The sequence below is a fragment of the Salmo salar genome, chromosome 04 (genome assembly GCF_965601325.2).
Source record: "Salmo salar chromosome 04, fSalSal1, whole genome shotgun sequence".
In the NCBI taxonomy this organism is placed as follows: Eukaryota; Metazoa; Chordata; class Actinopteri; order Salmoniformes; family Salmonidae; genus Salmo; species Salmo salar.
Window position 1 is genome coordinate 43,885,209 of NC_138294.1, and position 25,060 is coordinate 43,910,268.

General features: G+C 47.7%; 1 protein-coding gene across 1 annotated transcript in view; it reads left to right on the top strand.

Moving 5' to 3' along the window:
- dacha (dachshund a) overlaps positions 1-25,060 on the top strand; it is a 128,924-nt gene that overhangs the window by 95,189 nt on the left and 8,675 nt on the right. Inside the window, 7 exon segments of the mRNA XM_014195978.3 lie at positions 6,308-6,460; positions 6,961-7,013; positions 7,015-7,134; positions 10,359-10,494; positions 10,809-10,883; positions 23,502-23,647; positions 23,828-23,975. Of these exon segments, the coding sequence (XP_014051453.1) occupies positions 6,308-6,460; positions 6,961-7,013; positions 7,015-7,134; positions 10,359-10,494; positions 10,809-10,883; positions 23,502-23,647; positions 23,828-23,975 (831 nt within the window).

Below are 25,060 nucleotides of genomic sequence, written 5' to 3' on the forward strand. Positions count from 1 at the left end.
CTGGCTAGTATCACTGCTCTTGCTAGTATCACTGCTCTTGCTAGTATCACTGCTCTAGCTAGTATCACTGCTCTTGCTAGTATCACTGCTCTTGCTAGTTTCACTGCTCTGGCTGGTATCACTGCTCTTGCTAGTATCATTGCTCTGGCTGGTATCACTGCTCTGGCTGGTATCATTGCTCTGGCTAGTACCACTGCTCTGGCTGGTATCACTGCTCTGGCTAGTATCACTGCTCTTGCTAGTATCACTGCTCAGGCTAGTATCACTGCTCTGGCTAGTATCACTGCTCTGGCTAGTATCACTGCCTAGTATCACTGCTCTTGCTAGTATCATTGATCTGGCTAGTATCACTGCTCTGGCTAGTATCACTGCTCTGGCTGGTGTCACTGCTCTGGCTAGTATCACTGCTCTGGCTAGTATCACTGCTCTGGCTAGTATCACTGCTCTGGCTAGTATCACTGCTCTTGCTAGTATCATTGCTCTGGCTAGTATCACTGCTCTGGCTAGTATCATTGCTCTGGCTAGTATCACTGCTCTTGCTAGTATCACTGCCTACTATCACTGCTCTGGCTAGTTTCACTGATCTGGCTAGTATCACTGCTCTGGCTAGTATCCCTGCTCTGGCTAGTTTCACTGCTCTGGCTAGTATCACTGCTCTGGCTAGTATCACTGCTCTGGCTAGTATCACTGCCTAGTATCACTGCTCTGGCTAGTATCACTGCTCTTACTAGTATCACTGCTCTGGCTGGTGTCACTGCCTAGTATCACTGCTCTGGCTAGTATCACTGCTCTGGCTAGTATCACTGCCTAGTATCACTGCTCTGGCTAGTATCACTGCTCTTACTAGTATCACTGCTCTTGCTAGTATCACTGCTCTGGCTAGTATCACTGCTCTTGCTAGTATCACTGCTCTGGCTGGTATCACTGTCCTGGCTAGTATCACTGCTCTTGCTAGTATCACTGCTCTGGCTATTATCACTGTTCTGGCTAGTATCACTGCTCTGGCTAGTATCACTGCTAGTATCACTGCTCTTACTAGTATCACTGCTCTTACTAGTATCACTGCTCTGGCTAGTATCACTGCTCTGGCTGGTATCACTGCTCTGGCTAGTATCACTGCTAGTATCACTGCTCTTACTAGTATCACTGCTCTTGCTAGTATCACTGCTCTGGCTGGTATCACTGCTCTGGCTGGTATCACTGCTCTGGCTAGTATCACTGCTCTTACTAGTATCACTGCTCTGGCTAGTATCACTGCTCTTACTAGTATCACTGCTCTGGCTAGTATCACTGCTCTTACTAGTATTACTGCTCTTACTAGTATCACTGCTCTTGCTAGTATCACTGCTCTGGCTAGTATCACTGCTCTGGCTGGTATCACTGCTCTGGCTGGTATCACTGCTCTTACCAGTATCACTGCTCTGGCTGGTATCACTGCTCTGGCTGGTATCACTGCTCTGGCTAATATCACGGCTCTGGCTGGTATCACTGCTCTGGCTGGTATCACTGCTCTGGCTGGTATCACTGCTCATACTATTATCACTGCTCTGGCTAGTATCACTGCTCTTACTAGTATCACTGCTCTTGCTAGTATCACTGCTCTTACTAGTATTACTGCTCTTGCTAGTATCACTGCTCTTACTAGTATTAATGCTCTTACTAGTATCACTGCTCTTGCTAGTATCACTGCTCTTACTAGTATCACTGCTCTTGCTAGTATCACTGCTCTGGCTAGTATCACTGCTCTGGCTAGTATCACTGCTCTGGCTGGTATCACTGCTCTTACCAGTATCACTGCTCTGGCTAGTATCACTGCTCTGGCTAGTATCACTGCTCTGGCTGGTGTCACTGCTCTGGCTAGTATCACTGCTCTGGCTAGTATCACTGCTCTTACCAGTTTCACTGCTCTGGCTAGTATCACTGCTCTGGCTAGTATCACTGCTCTGGCTGGTGTCACTGCTCTGGCTGGTATCACTGCTCTTTATTAAGCTTTACATGGATTTGTTGGACATAAAATACTGTAAAAACACCAGCAAATCAGCTCCAAGTGATTTTAATTTTGGAAATCTGTTCCAAAGTATTGCTACAAATAGTAGAAATATATACACAAATTGTCCTAAACTTGAGGAACACCTGCTCTTTTCATGACATAGATTGACCTGGTGAATCCAGGTGAAAGCTATGATCCCTTATTGGTCAATAGTTAAATCCACTTCAATCAGTGTAGATGAAGTGGAGGAGACAGGTTTAATAATGATTTTTAAGGCTTGAGACAATTGAGACATGGATTGTGTATGCGTGCCATTCAGAGGGTCATTTAAGTGCCTTTGAACGGTGTATGGTAGTAGGTGCCAATCGCACCAGTTTGAGTGTGTCAAGAACTGCAACGCTGCTGGGTTTTTCACGCTCAACTGTTTCCCGTGTGTATCAAGAATGGGCCACCACCCAAAAGACATACAGCCAACTCGACACTGTGGGAAGCAATAGAGTCAACATGGGCCAGCATCACTGTGGAATGCTTTCGACACCTTGTAGAGTCCATGCCCTGACGAATTGAGGCTGTTCTGAGGGCCAAAGGGGGTGCAACTCAATATTAGGAAGTTGTTCCTAATGTTTTGTACACTCAGTGTATAATGTTATCTACGGAGTTAAGTTGTGATGCTCCCAGAAGTGTGTACCGCCAACTACATCAAGTCACTATCAGTCAATACTTGTAAAAATGTCTGCAAGCTTTTCTTTGGGTGCTGAAATCTGTAGTTTTGGATAAAAGTAGCATTTTACACAACCTCTGCCAAGAGCAGATTTTTTTTTGATTTGGCAGGGGACGCATAAAAAGCAATATTTTACTTTTTCTTTTTACAATGGATTCCAACTCCAACTGACAACTCCATAACAATCTGGACAATCGTTAAAGAATCATAGAATTATCGAGCGGTAGCGCACGTTTGAAATCGCTTCGAAGGAGGTGCAACTCAATGTTAGGAAGGTATTCCTAATGCTTTTATACACTCAGTGTAGGCGACCGTATACAAACGCAAGCAAGGTTTGAAATGATTATATTTTAGTCGAATATTATATCTGTTTGGCTTCTTGCGGTCAATTTGAGGTCCGCAAATGATTTACAATCATGTTTCAGCCCCCTGACCATCCGCTCAATAAAAAATCATCCCGCAGCTGAATCTAGTTGATGATCCCTGCCGTGTGGACTAATAAAGTACTGCCAAAATAAAGAAAACGCCAACATACAGTGTCTTAATAGGGCATTGGGCCATTACGAGCCAGAACAGCTTCAATGCGCCTTGGCATAGATTCTACAATCGTCTGGAACTTTATTAGAGGGATGCGACACCATTCTTCCACGAGAAATTCCAACATTTGGTGTTTAGTTGATTGTGGTGGAAAACGCTGTCTCAGGCACCGCACCAGAATCTCCCATAAGTGTTCCGTTGGGTTGAGATCCGGGGACTGAGACGGCCATGACATATGGTTCACATCGTTTTCATGCTCGTCAAACCATTTAGTGACCACTCTTGCCCTGTGGATGGGGGGGGGGGGGGGGGGGGGGGGGGGGAACTTTCATCCTATGGGGCCAAGCCATTGTAGCCAAAATAATAGCATGCTGAAAAAAAATCCTACATGACCCTAAGCATGATGGGATGTTAATTGCTTAATTAACTCAGGAAGCACACCTGTGTGAAAGCAGCTGCTTCCAATATACTTTGTGTCCCTCATTTCCTCGTGTTTTCCATCTTTTTGGCCGTCACCTGTATATCTTATCATTTGTCTGTAGTTTCTAAGTTCAATTTCATAGATGTTTAGAACCATATAGTACCCAGATAAATATATCTGACAGAAGGGATATATGCCAGCGTAGACCGATAAAATAACAACATGTGCTGTAGTATGTACAGACCATGACGATTGAAAGAATTGTTGTTGGGTTACTTTCCGTATTTGACATGGATATCTAGTTGAGAGTGCATGCACAGTGAAACACCGCTATTCCTCAGGGCATAATTACTGATCCCTGAGAATAAGGTGTCGCTGAGCCGTAATTTTCCTCTGCCGCGTTGCTGTAACTGAATGTCCTTGGATCAGCCAGGCTTAATTGATTTCCCATGGAGAGAGAGAGGGGGGGGGGGGGGGGTTGAGAGAGAGGGGGGGAGAAGAGGGGGGGAGGGGGGGGAGAGAGATGGGGAGATGGAAAGGTAGAAATGGAGCGAACACGAGAGAGATATGAAGGAAAGATAGAGAGAGAGATGCTCAGATGAAGATAAAGAGAGCGAGCGAGAGAGAAAGAGAGAGAGAGAGAGAGAGAGAGAGAGACGGGACAAGGGAGAGCGAGAGGGAGAGACGGAAAGAAATTGAGAGAGAGAATGAAAGAGAGACGACAGAAAGATAGAGAGACCTACGCTAAGCTGGAGAGAACGACAGAGGGAGGTGTGAGACATGTCTTAGGTTTTGGGCTAGGGGAGGGCAGAGCGGGGGGGGTCTCAGGTCCAGTGTAGTGTAGTGTCGGGGCGGTGTAATTACACTGAGCTTTTTAAAGCATCCTGTTAACCAGCTCTGTCAGCGAGGGCTAAGGAGACGCACCCTGATGGACACATTCTCAAAGCATGACTGACGGATGGACAGGGCGCAGAATCGCTGCCTTAATGGCATTTCTCTCTCCCCCTTTCTCTCTATATCTTCCTCTCTTTCTGTCTCTCTCTCTCTCTCTCTCTCTCTCTCTCTCTCTCTCTCTCTCTCTCTCTCTCTCTCTCTCTCTCTCTCTCTCCACGTTGGCAGGGTCTCTGGCTAATAACGCCTCTAGCCAACGCTGGGGGAGCCCTTGGATGCAGCCCAAATGGGCCATCAGCACCATTGCTGGAGACTTTTTAGCACCCCCGTCCTGTGATATACTGCACCGACGGGAACTTCAAGTCCGAGCCGAATTGCCACTGAAGTGGTCCGGTCACCAAGGTCAAACGGTTGAGTCATTGGACCTCCAATAAAAGTTAGAGGCTGCCGCTGCGTTAGGAGGAAGAAGCTCCGGGGGAACCGCTCCCAGTAGACCTGTACTGAGGGATAGGCTCTCCTGAGACCTGGCTCTCCTCTGTGCCCTTCAGGCCCCATTCTCTCCAAACGCCTGGAACGGAGGGGATTTGAAGACATTCATCGCTAAGCCTTTATTTGGTCTTTCAGTGCTCTCGTCTTTTGTTTGAAAGGTCTCATCCTTTCCTGGATTACTGGCGTCTTATAACTTCTCCAGGGCCGCTTAAGAATATCGGAGAGCACTTAGACGAAGTGTGTACCGCGATGAAACCGTTCATAACTAGAGCTATTGCCCTACTTGTTTTCATCTGTCCTCCCAGACATATCCCTCTCGCTGTCCTTTTGTTTCATCCCCCTTTTTGTTTTTTTTACACCTGCCTACTATACATCCGAATACACACGGTCGCGGACAACAACACACCCGTGCTCAAACTTACTCGCAGGCTTTAAACAATGCTCTCTCTTCACACAGGCGTTGCGCACAGTGTCCCAAATACACACACTCCTGCGAGGGACTCTGGGCCTCAGGTGTTGGACTCAGCCATTAGTTTAGCTGTTTGTTTTTTCCTCTTTTTCTTCTCTCATTCAAATGGGTCCCCGCTGAAAAGCAGGGGGATTCTACAGAGGAAGAATTTAATTCGCATTATTATTAAAAGAATCACTCACTGCAATCTGTTGCAAAAACACCATCTGGTATTTCACTCAGAGGACTTCAGTTGCTTTATTAACCAGAATTATACAATGATTTCGACTCCTCTCGCGTTTGCTTCCTCCCCCCCCTCCCTTCCGTAACTCTACTTAAGTCTTTTTTATGGTTCCTCACCACTGGGCTTCCATTACATTTCGTTTTATTGATTTATTTATGTATATGAGACACTCAGCCGCGAATAGCGTTGACTGGAACGTGTTAACCCTTTAAGGGCCTCGAGCTGGGATTTGACAGGAAATAGGTGATTTCCTGTGCCACGTTCTGCCTCGTTCTAATGGATGGCCTGCCTGCCTGTAGTGATCACTGTAATAACGCCCAACACTACTCTACTCTGTCGTACAGTACCATATCTCAGCTGTAACCCAGCCTGAATGTGGATCTCACAGGGACATACAGTAGTCATTTAATAAAGACTGTTTACATAGTCTTCACAAGGCAGGGCTGTGCTTTCCCAGGCCACCCTAGTCTCACGCCATTGGGATGTGTGCTGCTGAGCTGTCGTGTAGGTGGCCTCCTCCTGCTCACCTCCCTCCCTCCGCATGTCTCCCCTGTATGTGTCCCCAGGTGGCAGCGAGTCCTCCTGGGACAAAGAGAAGCTCCAGTCTCCCCCCTCCTCCGGTGCTGCCCACGGCCTCGGTCACGCAGGCCTGTCAGGGCAGCACGGCCTGTCCAGCTCCCACCTCAGCTCTCTGCAGCAGAACCACCTACTGGCCAACCGTGAGTCAGACGCCTGCACACACTCCTCCTCCCTCCTTCCCCTTTCCCCACACGTCTCCCTCAGTCTGTCACCAACTCTGTATGGTCGTCTGTCTGTGCTATGGTTTAAGTGATACAAACGTATCTAATAAAGTGTAATAGTGTGCTGTGTAGGAAAAGGTTAAACATCCATCCATCTCTCTCTCTCATCTCTCTATATATATATTTCTCTCTCCCCCTTCTTTCTCTCTCTCTCTCTCTCTTTCGCTCTCTCTCTCTCTCTCTCTCCCCTTTCTCTCTCTTTCTCTCTCCCCCTCTCGCTCTCTCTCTCTCTCTTTTCTCTCTCTCTCTTTCTCTCCCCTCTCTCTCTCCCCTCTCTCTCCCCTCTCTCTCTTTCTCTCTATCTCTCTCCCCTCTCTCGCTCCTCTCTCTCTCTCTCTCTTTCTCTCTCTCTCTCCCTCTCCCTCTCTCTCTCTCTCTCTCTCTCTCTCTCTCTCTCTCTCTTCTCTCTCTCTCTGCAGGACTGGACCTTCCATTCATGATGATGCCCCACCCCCTGCTGCCCGTCAGCCTGCCCGCCTGCCTCTGTTGCCATGGCAATGAACCAGATGAACCACCTGAACACCATCGCAAACATGGCCGCTGCAGCTCAGATGCACAGCCCCTTGTCCAGAGCAGGAGCGTCTGTCATCAAGGTAAGACAAAAGAGACACACGCATATGCACACACGCAAGCACGCACACACACACACACACACACACACACACACACACACACACACACACACACACACACACACACACACACACACACACACACACACACGTTCCCAGTTCACACCATCCATCTGTGAATGTATTTCAACACTGCTCACTACACCACTAGTGATATGAGAACCGAATGTACAGAAAGTGAGAGACATTCACCCCGTTTAAAATGGATGTTAGGCTGTGGCTACCATAACAGCACTGTTGACGAGGTGTGGGATTCAGCGCTAGAGGCTAGTAATGAATAGAATCCCACGTTGGAAAGCATGTTAATATCGACATAAGAAAACAGAGGGCTTTCATGTCATTAGTATGCAATCCTCATGGATGTATTTAGAGATCTGTAGATATGGTGGACTATACTGAGTAGATTCTTTCCTTCCGTCTCCCCACATGAGGCCAGAACAGAGAGGATGGGTAGACGTGTCCCTACACAGGGGGTTGGCAGACTGCTACGGGAATGTGTGTGTGTGTGTGTGTGTGTGTGTGTATCGTTGAGACTCATGGCTTGTGTCAGAGACAGCCAGGGGCTTACAGAACAGGCAAGGGATATATCACACACACACAGATACACACAGATAGACAGACACAGAACCACACACAAATCTGTTATGTTCCCCATAATGCCTTTACTATATCCATACTTTCATTTCCTGTTGTTATATTCAAGCATCAGGTTGATCGATTGACCCGAATTCCTTTCAACATAAATATGTATTTGTGTTTGGTCAGGCACTCACACGTATACCTCATTCATACTTCGTACACAGACAAAGTTTCCACCAATTTACCATGCCTGATTATTTCTACCTGTTTTTCACTACATCTGAAAGGGGTAAGGGGGAAAACATGGCAAATGAAAAGCCTACTAAAGACCTAGTTATGATTCCTGCGTTTTCACAGACGCTGTGACCAAAATACAGGTTTGGGGTTTGTGTGAACGGTTCCCTGCTTTTCTGCGGGTAAATTCATGAACACGTCCATTGTTTAATTCCTCCCTAATTTGAAATGCCAACAGCCCACCCTGGTTTACCAACACTAACCCATAACTCCCAATTTGCCAGTTACCCACTGATATGTATAAAAGGGGTATACCTGCAAGAAAGTGTTATATAAGGGGCTGTTTGAAAGGGAGTCATATAAACATTGCCTTGTATTTTTTACTGGTAATATGCCACATCTTCTGTCTGAAATTGGTGATACTGTTTAGCTCACCCTTCAAGACAGACACAGCACCCTTTCCCTAGTGACCTGCTCCTGACAGACACAGCACCCTTTCCCTAGTGACCTGCTCCAGACAGACACAGCACCCTTTCCCTAGTGACCTGCTCCAGACAGACACAGCACCCTTTCCCTAGTGACCTGCTCCTGACAGACACAGCACCCTTTCCCTAGTGACCTGCTCCAGACAGACACAGCACCCTTTCCCTAGTGACCTGCTCCAGACAGACACAGCACCCTTTCCCTAGTGACCTGCTCCAGACAGACACAGCACCCTTTCCCTAGTGACCTGCTCCAGACAGGCACAGCACCCTTTCCCTAGTGACCTGCTCCAGACAGACACAGCACCCTTTCCCTAGTGACCTGCTCCTGACAGGTACAGCACCCTTTCCCTAGTGACCTGCTCCAGACAGGCACAGCACCCTTTCCCTAGTGACCTGCTCCTGACAGGCACAGCACCCTTTCCCTAGTGACCTGCTCCAGACAGACACAGCACCCTTTCCCTAGTGACCTGCTCCAGACAGGTACAGCACCCTTTCCCTAGTGACCTGCTCCAGACAGGTACAGCACCCTTTCCCTAGTGACCTGCTCCAGACAGACATAGCACCCTTTCCCTAGTGACCTGCTCCAGACAGACACAGCACCCTTTCCCTAGTGACCTGCTCCAGACAGGCACAGCACCCTTTCCCTAGTGACCTGCTCCAGACAGGCACAGCACCCTTTCCCTAGTGACCTGCTCCAGACAGACACAGCACCCTTTCCCTAGTGACCTGCTCCTGACAGGTACAGCACCCTTTCCCTAGTGACCTGCTCCAGACAGGCACAGCACCCTTTCCCTAGTGACCTGCTCCAGACAGGCACAGCACCCTTTCCCTAGTGACCTGCTCCAGACAGACACAGCACCCTTTCCCTAGTGACCTGCTCCAGACAGGCACAGCACCCTTTCCCTAGTGACCTGCTCCTGACAGGTACAGCACCCTTTCCCTAGTGACCTGCCCCAGACAGACACAGCACCCTTTCCCTAGTGACCTGCTCCTGACAGGTACAGCACCCTTTCCCTAGTGACCTGCTCCAGACAGACACAGCACCCTTTCCCTAGTGACCTGCTCCTGACAGGCACAGCACCCTTTCCCTAGTGACCTGCTCCAGACAGACACAGCACCCTTTCCCTAGTGACCTGCTCCAGACAGGTACAGCACCCTTTCCCTAGTGACCTGCTCCAGACAGGTACAGCACCCTTTCCCTAGTGACCTGCTCCAGACAGACACAGCACCCTTTCCCTAGTGACCTGCTCCAGACAGACACAGCACCCTTTCCCTAGTGACCTGCTCCTGACAGGCACAGCACCCTTTCCCTAGTGACCTGCTCCAGACAGACACAGCACCCTTTCCCTAGTGACCTGCTCCTGACAGGCACAGCACCCTTTCCCTAGTGACCTGCTCCAGACAGACACAGCACCCTTTCCCTAGTGACCTGCTCCTGACAGGCACAGCACCCTTTCCCTAGTGACCTGCTCCAGGCAGGCATGCATGTTGGAGTGTATTTTTAGTGTCCTGCACACAAAGCGAGAGGAGGGGTGTGTTTTTGGCGAGGTGGCGAGGGCAGAGGGCCCCGTCATACCGTAGATCTGCTCTATTTAAATAGTGCCACCCGGTTCGCAGATGGCAGAGGGAGAGAGCAGCGTCTGGCACTGTTTACTTTCCCAGCATCCCCTTCACCCCGGCCTGTTTGCCTTACCCTACCTATATAGATTTCAGAGAGGAAAGGGCTTAATCTTCCTGTCTGACATTACGAGTTTTAGGGATGAGAGGCCAGTAGATCTGAGTTGGCCACAGGTGTTGTAGCTAGCTAAGTGTGTGTGTTTATATGTGTGTGTGTGTGGCTCTGCAGAATTAACTTTTTACCAGTCTGACCCTCGGTCTCTGTGGCAGGAGTGTGTCCAGGACAGCCCCTCTCCGGCGCCCTCCATGGAGGAAGGTCCTCGCCCGGGCTCCCAGCCCTCCTCACACCCCAGCAGCAGTGCCTCCAGCTCCCCAGCCCCACACCAACACACCCCCGACCGCCTGGGTGAGAGCCAAGCACCTTTTTCTTTCTCTGCCTCTCTCTGTGTCTGTCTGTGTCTCTCTCTTTGTTTCTGTCTCTCTGAGTCTGTCTGTGTCTCTCTCTATGTCTCTGTCTCTCTGAGTCTCTGTGTTTCTCTCCCTCCTGTCTCTCCCTCCTGTCTCTCTCTCTCTCTCTCTCTCTCTCTCTCTCTCTCTCTCTCTCTCTCTCCCGGACAGTTGTTTGTAAATAAATAATCAGTAGAAACAGACAGAGAAGGAGACTGGCACACATCTGCATATAAACATGTGTTGAACACTGACTTGTGTTTGTTCCTCCAGTGATGAACCCTGTTGACGGAGGCCTCGGGGAAAGAGAGGCTGGGATCAACATGAAAAAGATGTTCAAAGAGAAAGGTATGTTTAGGTTTGTTTCTATGTATGCGTGTTTGTGTTCGTGTGAGAGAGGAATAGAGAGCAGATACTTTAAGCAAATGCCATCGTTAAGGAGCATAGAAACATACAACAGAGCCAGGTTTGATAAAGCGCTTCCAGTTATCGTGGTTAGTGTCCCCGCTACAAAGCCCCTGAATCTGATAGTCCGGTGAGAAATGAGGCTCTAAGTCAACATACAGAGAATCAATGAAACCTATCTGGATAACACAACCCAGAGTCGCTGAGACTTATTTGGGTCAGAATGACGGGCACACTCAGCCCGTGGCAGCGCGCGGAGCGGCATGGGAACATCACAGACAAGGGTTAAATAGTGCCCAGAGGCAGCGCCCACCGCCATGGTTACCGTGGCCACAGCACAGCCAAGTAAAGATGTGTCTCCCTGCCGGACCATTAATCTGAATCACAGCATTTTACTAGTGGCCCCCCCGACTCCCTGACTCCTTTCTTATGCAACAAGTTCCTATTATTAGGGAGCGCGGTGCAGTAACCCCCAAGCATCCATCACTGTCAGGGGGAATTAGGCTGGAGGGAGGCCCAGGTAGGAACCTTCGAGGGGGGCTCACTAACAGGGGGAGAGTGGGTCTCCTGTGAGTTCAGACTGAAAGAGGCCTGTGTGTGTGTCTGTGAGTGTGTGGGTGCGTGTGTGCATGTGCTTGCGTGCATGTGCTTGCGTGCGTGCGTGCGTGCGCGCGTGCGTGCGTGCGTGTGTGTGTGTGTGGTGTGTGTGTGTGTGTGTGTGTGTGTGTGTGTGCGTGCGTGCGTGTGTGTGTGCAGTGCCGGCTCCATAAGCGGTCGCTTAGGGCCCCCGGCTACTAGGGGGCCCTCCACCCTATGGCAAAATGTGTAGAATTGCAGCAAACATGCTTTAAAACTGCACCATACAGTATTCTCTGTGGGCCATGGCAAAATGTTAAGATATTTTTTTTCTCTGTTTTGCCCGCGAAACAACATTTAGCTTAGGGCCCCCGAAAGGCTAGAGCCGGCCCTGTGTCTGTGTGTATGTTTGATACAAGCAGGATGTGTGTAAATACATGTAGCAAAGACATCCCCCTGAGAGCCTTCCTAGGAGATTAGCTCATGTTCTGTATTTAGTCATACTAATACTACTGTGGATGAACACACAGCCACTTCATAGCAGCGAGACCACAATCTCCTGATCATTGAGAAAGCATCTATCCCAGCTGCATCGGTAACAGAGGCCACCTTCACAAGCACATCCAGGGGAGCTCATTACGGAAAAGTACACCCCTTCTTCGTCTCGTTGGAACGACTCTTTATCAGCGTCACGGACGGTCCGTCTTAATGAATCACTTAATTAGGGCCTTAATTGAACATCTACGAAGCGTTTATTTATGAGGTTCGTCGCAAAGCGCTGATGGCCAAGGGTGTGGTTCTGTCAGTGGCCCGACGCGCGCGCCACACACCACACACACACACACACACACACACACACACACACACACACACACACACACACACACACACACACACACACACACACAAACTGTGTCAGCGTGTTTTCTCGTGTGTGACTGTGGGTGTTTACACGTTTGAGCAGTGTTTGTTTTTTTGTGTCGACGTGTGTGTGTGTGTGGTGACAGTTTTTCCGCTCATCATGTATGTTTGTGCCTGCTGCTGTATTATGGGTAAGGGAACCGGCAGATGGTAAGATCTAATGCACAGCACACTACCACGAGGAGACGGAGCAAAAATGCCCCCAGGCACTTTTAAAGAGATTCAATGTGCACCTGGCCTCTGACCATATTTTATTAATGTGTCTGGAACATAATCCACCCCACCCTCCTCCTCCTCCTCCTCCTGCTCCTCCTTCCGTTGTTATTGTTTGGGAGAGAGGCGGCCCGTTTGGTAGAGAAAAGAAAGTGGGCCTTGTCATAGCAGTGGATATAGGTCAGTGACACAAGGTCTCCGGGATTAGGAAGGGAGACTCTCTCTCTCTCTCTCTCTCTCTCTCCATCTTTCTCTCCTCTCTCGCTCTCTCTCTTTGCGTGGAGACATTCCCTCGCAAAATTTTCTTTGTCTTTTAATGGAACCCGTATGTGCTTTCATGCGCAAACTGTGTATTCAGGTCTTAGACTTATACTTACCCGTCAAGCACACTGACCTGCTCTCTTTCTTTGTACCACAGATAGCCAATGTTACACAGTCAGACACGCACACTCCAAATACCCATCTCTATACACAGACAGGTCCAAAATGATTGGCACCCTTGATAAAGTTGTATTCAATACATACATATACTGAGCTATATTGTAGGTTAAATAACGATGATATTATTTTATGCTAATACAATTGGAAAAAATGAAGGGATTTTATTTAACAAGTAATAAAAACATATATCAAAAACGATAGGGGTCAAAATGATTGGCACCCCTGTTTCAACACCTTTCAATACTTCCCCTTGTGAGGATAATGGCATTGAGCCTTTTTCTAAAATGTTTTATGAGATTAGAGAACACGTTGGGAGGGATCTTAGACCAGTCCTCCATACAGAATATTTCCAGATCCTTGATATCCTTCATCTGCTCTTATGGACGGCCCTCTTCAATTCAAACCACAGGGTTTCAATGGGCTTCAAGTCTGGAGACTGAGATGGCCATTTCAAAATGTTGATCTTGTGGTCAGTTTAAGTTTTTGTGGATTTTGATGTGTACTTGGGGTTGGTGTCTTGCTGGAAGATCCACTTACAGCCAAGTGTCAGCCTCCTGGCAAAGGCAACCCGGTTTTTGTCTAAAATATCCTGGTACTGGGTAAAGTTCATGATGCCGTTGACCTTAACAAGGGCCCCTGGACCAGTGGAATCAAAATGCCCATAACATCAAAGATCCACCACCATATTTTACAGTAGGTATGTGGTTCTTTTCTGCATATGATTCCTCTTTTCGACACCAAACCTACAATATAGTCAAGTGTGAGTGTTAGTTCACGACCACACACACACACACACACACACACACACACACACACACACACACACACACACACACACACACACACACACACACACACACGTGCGCTCACACACACACACACACACACACACGCGCGCACACACACACACACACACACACACACACACACACACACACACACACACACACACGGGCGCTCACACACACACACACACACACACGTGCGCACACACACACGCGCGCGCACACACACACACACACACACACACACACACACACACACACACACACACACACACACACACACACACGCACACACGCACACAAAGACATACTTCACATATCCCAGTGAAGCCCACCAATGATTTAGTGACCTACAGTGCCCCCCACCCACCCACACCCACCCACCCACCCAGGGCAGAGCAGAGCAACATGGGCTGTAAATAGGCGATGGGACAGGCTGCAGCATCTATGGTGGACTGGTGGAAGCCTCCATCCCTGAAGGGATGTGAGCTAACTGTTCTATATCACCTGGCTCTACGCTCTAGTCTGGCTAATGCTGAGCTGAGCTTCAACACACCAAGGCCAGGTTTTATCCGAACGCATCCTTACATTGACTTAAGGATTCAGTCGGTCCCCTCTCAGCCTTTTCTCAATATCCACTGTAACCAGCAGCATCCTGACTCCTGACATTTCCTCACAACGGCCTTAAAGCTTATTACGTTTCATATTCTCTCTTTACCCTTTCGTCCCGCATGACCAAAGGCAATAGAGCCTTGTGAAGAGAGGGCTCCAATCTTTGAATAATGTTTGCATGGTGTGGATTGTTGTGGCGGGACGGGGACGAGTTGGGGCGCCCATACCAGACTGAGTCTGTATGATAAACAATGTGACACGGCGGTACATGGTGATGAATGGCCCAGCCTCCGGCACGGAGCACCTTTTTTTTCGGGCGGGAGTCCATGGAGTGAACCCCCTCTCTCCAGCTCCATAAATCACTGGCTTTGCTGGTCAGTAGAGTGAGAGCCGGAGCAGGGCGAAGAAGCAGTGGCGGACGGGGTTTGCTGGGGGCAAGGTCTCTCCCCTCTCTCCTTCTCTCTCTCTCTCTCTCTCTCTCTCTCTCTCTCTCTCTCTCTCTCCTTCTCTCTCTCTCTCCTTCTCTCTCTCTCTCCTTCTCTCTCTCTCTCTCTCTCTCTCTCTCTCTCTCTCTCTCTCTCTCTCTCTCTCTCTCTCTCTCTCTCTCTCTCTCTCTCTCTCTCTCTCTCTCTCTCTCTCTTCCGCCGGGAGCGAAGGAGAGAGGAGGGGGAATTGTGGTACTCTAATGTTACTGATGATTGTCTTTGATGTGAGGCAGTTGAGAGTGCCCTCCATTCAGTCCCTAGCCCAGATACTACTCTCCATTCCCATCCTGAACAAGTTTTACATTTCCACACAAACCAAGATTCTCAACATATTTGCAAAGTGAACATTATTGGACGTTACCTTGATGCTGCAACGTTCACATAGATTCACTTTAACACTTTTATTAATTAGCCCGCTTTTCATTCTGTCTTTCAAACTCGCACCCTTTCTTTATTTTTTGCTTTGTGTTGGGATATTTTTCCCCGGCAAAGGTGTGAGCAGGGCCGGGACAATACCAGTATTGCAATATGATTTTTTTTCATGGCAGAAAATGAAAACAAGCAGCAAACCAAACTCTGGTCCTTTAAAAACCTGTTGTATGTGAAATACCGTGTGCTATAGCTTGGAAAATAAATGCATGTGACTCTGGACGACAAACCATAGTGATGTTTGTTTCCAACATTAAGGCTGTTGACCTAAATGAGTTCATCTGCTCAGCGTTTTGTTTCCTTGCCACGATAGTAACAAGTATTGCCATACTGGTATCGGCCCAGTCCTACTTATGACCTTTTGTATAGGTTACGAGGTCCTTATTTTGTCTTTGTTCTTTTCACCTCATGTTGTCATTCTCCTATAACCTTTCAGTATACCTTTTACTTTACATGTCTACTTTATTGTAGAAGTTACATTCAGCCGGAGGGAAAAATCACAGTATTACTGTAGTCCTTCTGAATGACAAGTATCACTTATGGAAGTGGAGTCTCAGCCAAGAGGAATGTCTGGCATGAGGAAAGGTAAACGTTCACTTATCAATCCAGCGCTCCACTCTCGATCTGTTTTCATCTGGCACGTCCAAGGAAACGGCTCAGGATGTACGTCGCTGTGTGTGAATGCACAGGAAGCATCAGGGTCCAGATGGGATCTGAGATCAGGCAGGTTCTGTGTTTATACCCACCTGTGCATCAGATTAAACACCCTGCTCAAGGATACACAGCCGTGTCCCACCTGGGAGGAGTGGAAACTGAGGCCTGGCTGCCATCCGTCCACTTCCTGTCCCTCTTAGCGAAGTTGCACCCAGGCATAGCTGGATGACGTATGTTTTGTGTTAGTCCAGGCTGAATGGGCCGTAGAGTGAAGGCCTCAGTAGAAAGCACAGTGGACTCAGGACCGCTGCACTGCAGCCAGTTTTCCACAAGGCAGATATGAGGCATCTGGTTACAATCAATGTTTCCCTCTGCCATTATGAAATTAGCTGTGCGGAAATGATTTGAAACGGCCTGTAATGATTTCTGATAGAAATGTGCAGCATTGTTTCGCTCTTTGAGATAAGCGAACCGGTAAATCAGTCAAAACAAACGCAAAGAGCCCCTTCACTGGGGGAGGAAAAATGAATTCCCCCCGCCCCCCCTATTTTGTTCCAAGCCAGGAGTCTGTACTTTAACTGCGTCGGCTTGGCTGCGTTTCACAACTGATAGCTTCTTAAGTTCTTGGCGACAGATGTGGTTATTCTTTGCGAATGCAAAAGGATAAATAAATAAAAACGCGTCATAAGCCTTCGCCTTTTTTTTTTTTTTTTTTTTTTTTAAAGGGCTCCGTCCTCTTATCTTGTTGGGGGCCTATTTGTTTATGGGGGGGAACACGTCCCTGTAATGTGCAGAAGGGACCATCCGCGCAGGCGGCTTTGAAGACCCTTTTGGATCATTAGGCTGATTGCGGTTCTAAGTGAGTTTGTGATGGTTTAATTAAACTCCAGCTTTAAGCTGTGGGCCTCTTCAGTCTTCAGTAGCTAGTTTGTTGCTGTATATACACACACACACACACACACACACACACACACACACACACACACACACACACACACACACACACACACACACACACACACAACTTATCTGCTTCTCTGTCTCAAGATGGATACATAAATAAGTACTGTACTGTGCCTCTAGACCAGAGTCGTTTGTGTTTGTGGATAGCAGAGTGAGCCATTACAGTCGCTGGTTAATTTAGGGCAAGGTTGTTAGCGATTGAAAGTCACCCGACTCACCAGCACTCTTGGCTGAGTGGCTGGGTAATAAATTATCCCACTCGTTCCTGTCAGAGGGGGGTGGTGGGGGGAGGGGACAGACAGGTGCTGTGGTTCTGCTCTGGTTCTGGGGGTAGATTGGTGGGTGGGTACCCACTCAGACTGAACCTGTTACTGTTACCTGGGATGTGTTCTCGCTCGGTGTCCGAGTGAGGCATCCGGGCAGGAAGGTGGAGTTGGCAGTGTTAGTGTCATGGCATGATGCCGTTATTCCCACTCCCACACACATGGTGCATCCCGGGCAAGCGGACACATGGTGCTGCCTCCCACTCCCTAGGCCTAGTCCACTGCTGCTTCGACACATACACACTAACTGCAGAGGGTTTGGTTAGAGCCCAAACACCTTTCTAAAAAAAAAAAAGAAAGGCTGAAAATGAAATTCTAAGGATTTTTGTGCTGGATATATTATCACATGCACCCATTTCCAACCTCTAGGAATAAACGGTTAGTGATGGTTTGTGAACTCCTGAACAGAAGTATGGACTCTCTCTCTCTCTCTCTTTCTCTCTCTCTCTCTCGCTTTCTCTCTCTTTCGCTCTCTCTCTCTCGCTCTCTCTCTCTCTCTCTCTCTGCCTCTCTCTGCCTCTCTCTGCCTCTCTCTCAGCTCTTCATCTCTCCTGGTCCAGAGAAGTGTTGACCCAGTATTTCTCTCACTTAATATTCCTCATATCACTACTCAAAGGCTAATTGGGAGAAGAGATACCTCATTAAGGTTCATTTGATCTATGAATATTCATTAGCTGGAGGTTGGTGCATTAAGCAAGAAAACACACAGAGCCTCTTATCCCTTTGAACGTGTTTAGTTATGTATTTACCTGCACACTTCCTGTTTATGTTTGTCCACCTAAATTGCTGTCTCCCATTTTTTTTCATCAGACACAAGTTTTGAAGTGGGAATTCCCACATGAGTTCTGTGAATTAGAACAAACTTTTCCTGAAATCAATCTTTTTCCATAATGTAATGGACACATAGGTGCTCTGTGATGTTGTGCTGTGTGCGTTCACAGCAGTCCTTACAGACCAGAACGCTAGCTAGCTACCTTCAGGGCAGAGATCAATGCAGTGCCAGCTTTATGGGCCTGACTGCAGCTCACAGACGGCACTCAGCGCTAATTTACATTCCTTCAATTCTTTATCTTTAGTGCTTTAGCAATTTAGTATATGTCGACTTCCACGTATGGCAGTTAAAATATAATAAAAGGACCCCCACACACACTTCCCCGGCCCTGTTCTTTAGTTTCACTTTTATTGTCATGCTTTCATCTTTGGAAAATAATGAACATTGGCCATTCCTTCTTGACTTGGTTAAGCTCATTAAGTTCACCTTGGTTTTTTTTGTTGTTTTTTTGTTCTTCCGTTGTGAGCCTGGTTTTAATGCACTTCCAGACTGTTCTCAATCCAGCCTGTCGTTCAGGGGGTTTGTCTTGTTTAAAGTCAGGGGGGAAAATGTGGCCTTTAGGATTATTTGGAAGTAGTGGAGTAGATGAATAGGTTAGACCCTAGGGGTGATGGGGGTCCAAGGGACAACATGGGATATAGGGGGGGGGGGGGAGTAGAGCTCATACTTGGTTGTAAGGGTGCTGCACCCACAGAAGTGTCCATCTATCGCCAGTATGTCACACAGTTGTCATGGCACTTCCATGGAAACTAGCTTAAAAAAAAATATTAAAGGGGCAATCTGTAGTTGCAGCATCCATTATTTAGACGTATTCATTAATGATATGTACCCATTGACTCTTGAAAAATATGACTTATAAATGCCTCATGAGCTTAGTTCAACTGTCGCACTCCACGAGTACGACAGTTGAAAGTAAATGTAAACAAACCGCATCAAAACATGGTTAAAACTATCATTTTGATATCACGGATGGCCAGTCCTTGTATCTGTAACTCTGTCAGTGGATTTGAGGTGGTTACATTTCTCCAACCCCATCCCAAAGCTTTTTACCAAAACAGGGGCAGGGAAGATGCTTTTTTTCATTGTTTCAACTGCTGATTGCCACTTTAAATGTATTAGATGAAATGCAGGAAAAACATATAGGCATGCCAATTCACTTCCAGCTTCATTTTGGCAGACTATTTTGTTAACACCAGATTTGTCAAACGTCTCATTACAACATCCCACATCTCTTCCTAATTGGTAATTGGCAAAAACAGACATTGTTGACATACTGGAGTCTAAAGTGTGAATGTTTGATCATATAGTTCCAATTCCAGAACAGTAAAAGCTCCAGCAGAAGCAGGTGTGTCTGTGTGTGTGTGTGTGTGTGTGTGTGTGTGTGTTTGTTTGCGTGTTTGTATGTGTGTGTGTGTGTGTGCGTGTGTGTGTGTGTGTGTGTGTGTGTGTGTGTCGATCCGAGCAGAAAAGAGCTACCCCTGGAGTCTCTTCCTCCTGCCAATACTCTGAGTCCTGTTTGATTGGAGTATTTCTCTGAGAGCACTATAAATATCATCAAGACATTTGGTTCCCAGAGCTTTATGGCTCCCTGGGTGCCTGTTGTCAAAACCTGCCATCTTGTTGGGAATAAATAGATAGTTGGCAGGGAAGAGATCCATCTCCCTTCCTGCCCCTCCTGTGAGTTGTGCTTCATCACGACTGCTTGGTGTGTTGGGTGGGGGTGGGGGGTGGTATTGAATACTCTGCCTCTCTCTGCTCTGCCAGCTGCTGGAGACTGATCCTGGGTTTGTGATACACGTAAGTGCCGCTGGGGGAGTCGAATGACTGAACAGCGCTGTGCATTTATCAGTCCACTTAAACACAGTGGAGCCTCTGTGCTGGAGAGCAGACTGAAGGGTGCTGTTGCCAGGTGATTACAAGTTTTGGGGGAAAAGAGGATGGAACACAAGGGGGCGCCATTGAGATAAGGTGCCGGGCAGAGAGGAAGAGTGGAACAAAGAGCCAGGTTTACTTTTCAATTGCATCTTACATTTTTTTTTGGTTTATTATGTGGATGCCATTTAGACACAGGAAATACATTGGCGTATTTGTCCCCAGGTCTGGTCTGTATGGTGATTAGTGAGCCTGCAAAGCAGATAGCGTAAGGATGTGGAGTGTTCTACTCTAGACAGGGCCCGGTGCAGCCTACAGAGCAGCAAAAGAAGATGGAGCAGGCCAGGGAAGTGGGTCACCTGTTCTAACACTATGTATCCTGCTGTATCCCATGTCCTGCTAGAGTCATGATTATGCATCTGATATAATTAACACGTGTACCAAAATGTGTAAATATCTACCTGACATGAAACTCCCAAACCCTAATTATTCCTTTTCTGTCTGTCTTTTTGATATCCAACTTGGTCGTCATTATAATTATTTACCTTCCTTGATCCTATGTAAAAGCCACAGTGAGGCCTCCCTCCCTCTCTCTCTCTCTCTCTCTCTCTCTCTCTCTCTCTCTCTGCCTGACGTTTTTTTTGTAGGCCTGACAATCGCATGGTACCCACCAGGGCTGGCCTAAATCACCATCTAATTGGCTGCTATTGAATATTCAGCAGACAGCTCGGCTACACATGTAGTGAAATGAATAAACAAGTACATCACATGGAGGCAAACAGCACCGGGGGAGTCGGAGAAAATATGCTGCTGGGGGTAAATTGGGCCAGAGTACGGAGAGTGTGTAGATGGGATATTGCTGTGGATGCTTTATGGGCTTTTCTCCTCTATGCCTATCCTTGCCTGGGCATCTGTTCGCCCATATGGTGTTATGGATATAAGAGCCACTTCTGGTAAGACTGGATGAAGAAGGTTCTCGGTGGTGGACACACAGTCGGGAATGTTCTATTCACATCTGGGACAGAGCCATTCTATAAAATGACAAAGTCCTTACAGCGCCACTGTGACAGCTCTTAGAGCGTGCAGGTAAAGAACTCAGCCTTCTGAAGCAGAACACTGGAGCGTTCTCTCCCCCGTTTTAACCGTTTCCCTTCCTTTCCCCGTTTTAGTTGTTTTCCTCTTTCTGCTGAGAGCTTTGCAATGAGAGTTGATGGATTCAGCCCACTTTTCAAAGAGCTCTCCTTTTGTTGAAACCTCTGGGTTTTTTCTTCTTCTTCTTTTCAGAAACTTTACATTGTCTTTATTTTTAGGGGCAAATAAAAGGCTCGATTGTTAAATAATTGATCGATTCATGCGTTGAGTTAAAAGGAAACAGCGCTTCCCCCTTCTTTTTGTTTGTTCATTTATTTATTTGTTTGCTCTGTTTGTGTGTTGTGGGGGGGTGGTAAGTGGAGGGTTCTGAAGCCACGTCATTGGTTCATCATGGTCCTTCAAAGAAACCTGATTCCCAGTCAAGTGTTGTTCAATAGCTGTTTCGCATCTCTCTAATGTTACAGCACAGTTGGGCTGAACGCTGTTCATGTTCTCCAGGTGGGGGACGTGCGCGCGCACACACACACACACGCACACACACACACACACACGCACACACACACACACACACACACACACACACACACACACACACACACACACACACACACACACACACACACACATATCGTACGCACAGAGAACACTGTAGGCGGCATACACACCCTGCATCATTACTTGTGCGCATTACAGTGACCTGAGACAGAACCAGGGCACTTTGTAAATGTCACGGGCCAGCCCTCTCCCCCTCTTTGCCCACGGAATAAAATGAATTGAATTGTGTGCTATCAGCAGCAGCAGCAAGATAAATCTGTCGTTTAAAAGAGAGTAGTAATTAGGTGTAGAGAGCCTACTGGAGGGAGGGAGGGAGGGAGGGAGGGAGGGAGGGAGGGAGGGAGGTGCTGGGGCACACAGTAGAGTACAGAGCTGCTTTTAGGAGTAACCCAATTAATGTTTTGCATGTCAGCAATCAAGTTTTTAAGATATGTAACTTTAAAAAATAAAGACATCTGGTCAGATTTCTGTATTTTGAAAGTTACATATCCTGAAAACTTGATTGCTGACATGCAAAACACTTTGGGACTATATCAACAATGGACTACTGAAAGCAATACCAAAAGATACAGTCGTTTTGGGGTAGAGTTTTCTTTTAATGCAAGGGACCAGAGAGGCTCTGTGACAGGGGTGCAGATGAGCTGTTAAGCAGTCCTATAGAGGGCCAGGTGTGGGGGTGAGGAGGGGTGAGAAGGGGTGAGGAGGCAGGGGGGAGACAGAGCCTTTGACCAGGTCCATTACAAAGGCCAAAGATGGGAACTGATGCTCTGTTTGGCAGATGCCATTTTTGAACTCTGAAAATCTTCCCACTGATTCTCAGTTTATCTAAGGATTCACCTCGCACCTCTCTCACTGTTTTTCTTCTCTCTTTTCCCCCTTTCTTTCCCTATCACTCTCTATCTCTGTCTCTCTTAACACACACACACACACACACAATCCTCTCCGCTTCACACTATATCTGTGTGACCTTGATCTGCGAACCACTTTCAGTCGGTACGAAAAACTTAATCACAGACTGTCAAACCGTTGGGGGGTGTGTGTGTGGGGGGGGGGGGTTCTTCTTCTCTTTTTTTCCACCTCTCTCTCTCCACCTCTCTCGTTCCCTCTCCCTCTCTTTACTTTAATGCCCTTTCCAGTACAGGGGGAAATTTATTGCTTGTGGGACAGGTGGAATATGAACAATGGGCAGAATGGAGTGCAGGGTTATCTGGCCAGCCTGGGAGCGCAGCGGGAAATCGATGTGACCCGTGATACACTGTCATCACAATTCCCACCCTGGCTGTCCTATTTGTCTTGCCCCGGGAAGCCGGGATGGCTGGTGTCATCTCGCCGAGCCAGATTATCCGGGTGAATCATGGCTCGAGCCACTCTCAGGCTTCTATCTATTTTCCCCTGGACCGCGGGCCTGTCGTTCCTTCTGTGGGTGGGGGAGGGAGGGATGGAAGGAGAGGGTGGGAGGATAGAGAGGGCTGTGGGAAGGTAAAATATGATGCTCTTTGCTGTTCGGTAGCTGTCTCCGTGGTGATACTCTGCTCTGATCTGGGGGTTTGCGCTCTGCTCCTTATAGATGAACCACTCTTCAGAGAGAGGCTGTGCAGGACATACAGGCGTCGTCCTCACACACCATCACACGCTGCTTCCCTCTCTGCTGTCTCCCATCAGCAATGCTTTTAGCTTTATTAAACTGTTCGTATGGTCCTGTGAATGGGAGGGAATGTGTGTTTGTGCATCAGTTTTATTTTAACAGCCCCGTGACGTGTGATAAAGCTGGTTGTAAGCCCAGGTCTATTGTGTGTCGTGTTAAGCAGATGAGGCGCAGCTGGCCCTGCCCATGATGAAGCCAGGCTTTGAGAAGATGCCCCTGGGAGGACAGACCCTGCCTCCAGGCTTCCCTGCCCCCTTCCTCTTCGCCGACGGACTCAACTCTGTGGAGACTCTGCTCACCAACATCCAGGTAGAGACGCACTCTTTATGTCATGGAATAGTGGCACTGGTGGGAGTGGGTGCTGCTGTGTGGTGTTCTGTGTTTGTGTGTGTGTGTGTGCGCATGTGTGTGTTATGGTGCTCTGGCGGTTAGTGGTGGAGTTGAAGGTTAAAGTGCTGCGCTCCTTTCTCTGTCCCTCGGGCGGCGCAGGGCCTGCTGAAGGTAGCGGTGGACAACGCCCGCGTGCAGGAGAAACAAGTCCAGCAGGAGAGGAAGGAGCTCAAGATGGAGCTCTACAGGGAGAGAGAGATGAGAGAGAGTCTGGAGAGACAGCTCACCTCCGAACTACACAGCCGAGGTAGGAGAGAGAGAGAGAGATGCCTTTACCGTATAGCAATGAATACATATCAATGAATTGGCGAGAACACTAGAACAGTCTTCAGCACCCGGCCTCACCCTACTGGACTCGAAAATCAAATGTCTACCGTTTGCAGATGATCTGGTGCTTCTGTCACCAAACCAAGGAGGGGAAGCACCTAGATCTTCTGCACAGTTGCTGTCAGGTGTTCCAAAAAAAAGGTCCAGAAGCCAAGATAATAAATGCAAATTCCATCCAGACACCGTTGCCCTAGAGGACACAAAAATGATACCTACCTCAGCCTAAACATCAACACCACAGGTAAATTCCACAACGCTGTGAATGAACTAAGAGACAATGCAAGAAGGACCTTCTACGCCATGAAAAGGAACATAAAACTCAACATAACAATTAAGATCTGGCGAAAAATACTTCAATCAGTAGAACCCATTGCCCCTTATGGTTGTGAGGTCTGGGGTCCACTCACCAACCAAGAATTCACAGAATGGGACAAGCACTCAATTGCAAAATTCAGAAAAGATATTATTTGGGTACAACGCAAAACCCCAATCAATGTCTGCAGAGCAGAATGAGGACTTTACCCGCTAGTTATCACTATACTAGTCAGCAACATCCAGAAAAGAGATGTTCAATTCTACAACCACCTCAAAGGAAGCGATGCCCACACATTTCACCACAAAGCCCTCACCTACAGAGACATGAACCTAGTGAAGAGTAGCTTCAGAGCCCTCACCTACAGAGAGATGAACCTAGTGAAGAGTAGCTTCAGAGCCCTCACCTACAGAGAGATGAAACTAGTGAAGAGTAGCTTCAGCAAGCTGGTTCTGGGGCTTTGTTCACAAACACAAACAGAGCCCCAGGACAGCAACACAATTAGACCCAACCAAATTTTGAGAAAGCAAAAAGAGAACTATAGTATTTGACAGACTGGAAAGAGTCAACCAAAAAACATAGCCAATTGGAATGCTATCTGGCCCTAAACAGAGAGTACACAGTGGAAGAATTTCTGACCACTGTGACTGAACCAAAAATTAAGAAAATCCTTAACTATGTACAGACTCAGT